General features: G+C 37.9%; 1 protein-coding gene across 1 annotated transcript in view; it reads left to right on the plus strand.

Moving 5' to 3' along the window:
* Positions 1–6669, plus strand: part of Cdkl5 (cyclin dependent kinase like 5) — a 223177-nt gene that overhangs the window by 64985 nt on the left and 151523 nt on the right. Inside the window, exon 3 of the mRNA XM_028772684.1 lies at positions 769–803. Coding sequence (XP_028628517.1) covers positions 769–803 — 35 coding nt within the window. The remainder of the gene's footprint in view (positions 1–768; positions 804–6669) is intronic.

Genomic DNA, 6669 nt, shown 5'->3' on the forward strand with positions numbered 1-6669 from the left:
GAGAGAGAGAGAGAGAGAGAGAGAGAGAGAGAGAGAGAGAGAGAGAGAGAGAGAGAGAGAGAGAGAGAGAAAGAGAAAGAGCCATGTATGGAAGAAAAGCACTCTACCACTGAACTTCACCTCTAGCTCCAAATGAGAATTGCCTGTTAGTATATTAGAGTATTCTAGAAAAGGCTATACTTGGCTCCTAGGACAGAGAGCTTTTTTGGGTAGGCTCTGTGTTTGACCTTACTCTTGGGAAATTATTAGCTTTTAAGTTTTAAGTTCCCTAGAACCTACTGAGTTAATTTCTATTTGCTTCGAAACATACATTTTTTTTTGAGATCTCATGCTGTGTACCCGTTTGGCTTGCCACTCACTATGTAGTCCAGACTGGGCTTCACACTGATAGCAGTCCTCTTATCTCAGCTTGGTACGTGCTAGAATTGCAGCATGTACCACTATGCCCAGTTCACATAGCCTCACAGCCTTATGGTGTGTGTGTTTGTTTCATCCCATCTTGCTTAAAATAACAAATATGTGTAGTTTTTTTCCTTTTAAGAGAAAAACATTTCAGAATACTTATCTGAAGCAATGATTTGTCTCTACTCTGGGTTTATACAAAAACATAAGAGACCCCTGCTCTATTTGTATGGGCTCATGGTGCTATCTATCACTCTAGAATATTGTCATAGATGTTGTTATTCTAACATATGCTCATAAGCAATATAAATATAGAACTATAGTTCATATGCATGTCTCTGATTGCTTACTTCTTTTTAATTATAGGAGCCTATGGAGTTGTACTTAAATGCAGACACAAGGCAAGTACATGATTTTTATAAGGAAAAATATGTATGTATTTCAGCTGTTTTGAAACTAAAGCAATATTCTTTATATGTGGGCATATAATTAAAGTTGTCTGGTTCTGATAGTGATGCTTAATGAAATAAAATTGATATGTAAACATGGAGAAAAGGCAACTTTGGGGATAAACGTGATCATGGTAAGTGACCATTACATTTTTATTTTTAGTTGCATACTCTTTTTAAGCCAGTCTACTTATGTATAGGTGAAAGTTGTATAGTGGGAAGAAAGAGGCTGGATAGAAGGAAGGAAGGAAGGAAGGAAGGAAGGAAGGAAGGAAGGGAGGAAGACAGTGCCATATTAAATTTGTATTCAGTTACACATGAGCGAGGAGTTTTGTTGTGTTAGTTTCATGCAGACTTAGTTGATTATTTGATGGATTCCTATCTAGGTTTTGAAAGGTAGTGAATGGGTAGATGTTTGGCTGTGTACAAGGTATTGGGATAATAATGGATGATTATAAGTATTGGCTATAGTTGATCACTCTCAAAATAAATCATAGAGGTTTTTGACTACAGCAACCATAAATTATTTATTGTCACTTGAGGTTTCATATCTGTTACTTGGTGAATATATCCTGCTCAGAGACTCCATTTTTATCAGAATGTATCCAGTATTCTTATTTAGCATCATGTTATTTTGTATTAACTTTAAGATCAAGGCTTTAATATTTCGTGACTTTTTTTTCCTTTTTAGTGATATAGTTTGGATCTGAAATTAGTTCAGCTATTGGACTTAAGATATTATCATCCATCAATAGAAATTAGTATATATGTAAATAATGAAAACTTTTCCTTATAAATACTTGCTGCCTGTTGATTTTAGAATCCATTACCATATGGGTTTGTGTTTTACATCATGGATCTATTTTAATAGAATGACTTCTTAATTCTTGAATTTGGACATTTGAATTACTTTCATGTTGAAAGTATCTGTAGATCTTTGTGAGTAACTAAATCTCAGAAGTTGCTTAAATGCTACTGGCTCTTGATTAAGGATGATTAAGAATTCAAAATACATGTAATCAAAATAAATTTAGTATACTGAATACCTCGTTAAGAAGTATTACTGTAGTTCGAAATTAAACAAATGGAAAGTTCCTTAATGAAATGCTCTTCTTTTAATAAGTCTCCTTGAGTTATAATAAATTTCCAAAGCTTTAAAAAAAAGAACTCCTGGGTGGGTATTACTTGTGAAATATAGGGTGTTAGTTTCCAAGTTGTAGTTTACTCTTTTGTGAATGTAATGCTTCCCTTTCTGCGATGGCCCTGTTTTGTACAGCATTGCAAACAAAAGCATATTTAACTGTGGGTTTTGCCTTATTATTATTTTTTGAGACAGGGCCTCAAAAATTCCCAGGCTGCCCTCAAAACTCAGTGTGTAGCCTGGAATGGATGGCATTGAACTTCTAATCTCTTTTCTGTAGCACTAGAGTGCTGAGATTACCATTGTGTGCCATCACAGCCTGGTTATGCAGTGTTGGGGATTGAATCTGGATTCTTATGAATATGACTATGAAGTAAGCTACATCTGTACTTAGTCCCAGTGGTGGGTTTTAAACCATAAGGATTTACGAGATCCAGAAATGTCTAATGTCTAGAATACATACATACACACACATATGTATTATTTGCTTTATATATGTATGTATATATATATCTTTTTAAAGTAAGACCTGAGCTTATAAAGTATACATCATCACAACTAGTAAAGTGGGATTTCATTTGCAGAAACCTCAAAAGCTAGTTTTTAAAGTAACTATTTTCATATAGGCTACAAGGGCAAGAAAACTACAGTATATTCATCCTTAGTAATTCAAAGTATTGTATGTAATAGTCAGTAGAGATCAGATTTCACATTCAAAATGTGTTTCCCCAAACTAAAGGATGCCCATTCCCATCCACTTTCCTTCAGTCCCAGATTGCTGGTACTATGTATTAGCCAAACCAAGTATATATTAAGACAATATTCTAACAAGTAAATGGAAAAATAAAAACAAAATATTCCAGCTGGAGGTGTAACTCATTTAGTAGAGTACTTACCTGGCATATAGGAAAACCCAGGGTTTATCCACAGTACAGCATAAAGCAGCATGGTGGCACACACCTGTGAGCCTAGCACTTGGGAGATGAAGGCAGGACGATAAAGAGTTCAAGTCAGTCAGCCTGAGCTTGTATCTAAAATTTATCTTTTCCTGCTCTTCACTAAATGAGAGGCTCTGATCAGCATTCAAGGTATTGTTGCTTTTCCCTTTTAATGCATCTAAAAAGATTATCACAGGATGGAAAATTTGAAGCATAAATTAGGCCCTAACTCAGAATAATATGAAACTCATTTTAGCATCGACAGCTGTTTAGTCGTTTGACTTGTTAGAGTATATCCTTTTCCCAACTAAAATCAGACCTTCAAATCTATGCTCCAATATATAAAAATAGGGAATCCAGTGTGCCTCATGAGATTTATGCTTTAGAATCAAATGAACAGATTGCTATGAAGTTCATGTTATAGGTAAAATATATGTGATCCTCCTTATGTGTTATATATATATATATATATAAAATTGTACCAATATATTTCCATATCAACATTTTAGTGAGATCTTTAAAATTTTAGGCATTATATCTTCAATTATTTATATCATAGGTCTATTTTTTAAGCATAGATCAACTATTGTTAGGTGTTAATTTGTATAATTATAGTAATAAATATTATGGTATAATTAAATATATTATTAAGTGGTTTTTAACTATTTTTTATGAAGCTAGCCAGGACAGGAGAATGGAGATTCCCCCCCTGGGATAGCAGGCTACTCCGGGAAGCTTGACATGTCCCAGAGGACTCAACAAGCAGGGAAGATGGATGGGGGAAAGGAAGCTATCCTGTATGGTTCAGGTTATGCACGTCTGATGAAGGGGATAGCAGGCTGCTCAGGGCACCCTGGCATGCCTCAGAGGCATCAGAGAGCAGGGAAGATGGGTTGGGGAAGGGAAGCTTACCAGTGTGGTTCAGGATCTTCAGGTCTGATGAAGGTTGGTGGAGAGGTGGCAGGAGGTCCTAGACCTCCTCTACACATATGTATCAGACATGCAGCTTGGTCTTCATGTGGGTCCTGAACAACTGAACCCCATAGCTGTTGCCTATTTGTGGGATATGTTCTTCCAGCTAGGCTGCCTTGTCTGGCCTCAGTGGGAGAGAATGCACCTAGCCCTGCAGCAACTTGATGTGCCAGGGCCGGGGGATACCCAGGGGGACCCACCCTCTCAGAGGAGAAGGAGAGGGGAAATTGGAGGGAAGGACTGTTGGAAGGGATGTCTGGGAGGGACAGTGAGGAGGATGTAAAGTGAATAAATAAAATACTTTTAAAAGCAATTTTTTAGACTATAATATAATTACATCATTTCCCACCTTCCCTTTCCTCCCTTCCAACCCTCCCATATGCCTCTTTGTTTCATTTCACATTTATTGTCCCTTTTTTTTCATTAATTGTGTGTGTGTACTCCACTCCTAAATACATAAATACAACCTTCTTAGTCTGTAAAATGCTTTCTGTATGTGTTGTATGTTTTCAGTGCTGACCATTTAGTATTAAATAACCAGTCTGTGTGCTCTTTAGACTTCAGCACCTAAGGCTTTTAGGTGACTTACAGGAGACTTTGCTTGTTTGTTTGCTTGCTTGCTTGTGGTGTGGTACGTCATAGTGTGACATGTAGAGGTCAGAGGACAGTCTGCAGAAGTGGGTTCTCTCGGTTCCCTCCTTCCACCACATAGATTCTGGGGTTTGGAGGCAAGTGTTTTTACATCCTGTGCTCATTCTCTAAAACGATTCCTTTTAGCTTAGCGGTTGAAATGTTACCCAAGTGAAAATATACAGCTTGTGCTTTTTTTTGATAACTTCTTTTTTTTTGTTATGTGTACACATTGACATGTATATGAAAAAGTCTTAACAATGACTACTAAACTTCTGCTTATAATGACTTAAAAGTACTCATATTTTTTTGACCTTTACCCTATACAGATACTTTAGTGGTTTTTTTTATACATATAAATATATGCATGTGTGTGTGTGTATGTATGTATGTATGTATGTATGTATGTATGTATATGTGATTCTTCTTATCCTTCTGCTCCTCTTGAGGAGCTGAGCTTGGTTCCAAGCAACAATATCAAGTGTCTTACAAGCCTGTAACTCTAGTTGCAAGGGGATTTGACCCTTCTAGCCTCTGTGGGCACCTGCATTCATGTACACACACACACACACACACACACACACACACACACACACACACACTTGAAAATGTTAAAAAATAAACCCTGTACACACCACATATTAAGCACTGTCATATACTAGACACTCGGCAGATGTTTCAATCTTCGTATAACAGTTTTGTCCCCATTTTACAGATAAGAAGCCACTAATAAATGAGCCATGGAAGAAGGCCATGATCATGTCACCTATTAAGTAGAGAAATTAGGCTTTGTTCTGCTTCTAAAAGTCGGTAACTTGAGGAGGAGATGGAGTTTTGAAATGAGAGGACGCTTACAAGAGGGAATACAGAGCTGAATGAATGGGCTACTGAAATTGTTGCATCTAAAGAAGACTAGGAGGGAAGGAAGAACTTGAAAGATAGTATTTATCAGTAGTCTAAAGATTATAGGAGGACCTGTGATGAGGATTTAGAGATGAAAAAAATTCATGTACTACAATGAGCCACATATCAAATTTCCTGTAAGTGAAATGGGCACGTGATATTTTTTAAAAATTGATTAAATATTTACTAGTTGTGCTCACTAGTTTTATATCAACTTTACACAAGCTAGAATCATCTGAGAGGAGGGAACCTCAGTTGAGAAAATGTCTCCATAAGATCAGGGCATTTTCTCAATGACCAATGGGGGAGGGCCTAGCCCACTGTGGGTGGTGCCATCCCTGGGCTGGTGATTTTGGGTTCCATAAGAAAGCAGGCTGAGCAAGCAGTGATGAGCAGGTCAGTAAGCAGCACCCCTCCATGGCCTCTGCATCAGCTCCTGCCTTTGTGTCCCTGCCCTTAATGATTTTGATGATGAACAAGTTGCTTTTGCTCCTGACGTTTTGTCACAGCAGTAGCAACCCTAAGACACTAGTAACAAATATCTTTTTCTGTTCGGAGGAGACATTCTTAGTTGTTCATTACACAGTTGTCACAGTTTATCATTTGTCATAAGGCTTCCTTGTTGGTTTTAAAGGATTTTTTTAGATAAGGGGTGTGGTGGTTTGAATGAAAATGGTCCCCATATGCTCTGCCCATACTGAGTGGCACTGTTAGGAGGTATGGCCTTATTGGAGTAAGTGCAGCCTTGTTGGAAGAAGTGTGTCACTAGGGTGCACTTTGAAGTCTCAGATTTTTAAGCCAGGCCCAGTGTCTCTTTCTTCATGCTGCCAGAGGATGTAGAACTCTCAGCTACTCCCCACACCATGTCTACCTGTGTGCCACCGTGCTTCCTGCCATGAGGACAATGGACTAAACCTCTGAACCTGTAAGCCAGCCCCAATTGAATGTTAGCCTTTATAAGAGTTGCTGTGGCTATGGTGTTTCTTCAGAGCAATAGAAATTCTAAGGTGTCCTCATAATGTAATCCAGTTTTTCCTGAAACTTACTATGAAACCCAGGCTAGCCTTGGTCTTCCTGTCTTAGCCACTTGAGTGCTGATAGTACAGGCTTGAGCCATCTTGCCAGGCTAGACTTCATTGTTAGTAGCATACTTTTTCCTTTTCTTCTATTTCCTTCCTTCCTTCCTTCCTTCCTTCCTTCCTTCCTTCCTTCCTTCCTTCCTTCCTTCCTTCCT

This window comes from Grammomys surdaster, unplaced genomic scaffold (assembly GCF_004785775.1).
Source record: "Grammomys surdaster isolate TR1022 unplaced genomic scaffold, NIH_TR_1.0 217, whole genome shotgun sequence".
Classification (NCBI taxonomy): domain Eukaryota; kingdom Metazoa; phylum Chordata; class Mammalia; order Rodentia; family Muridae; genus Grammomys; species Grammomys surdaster.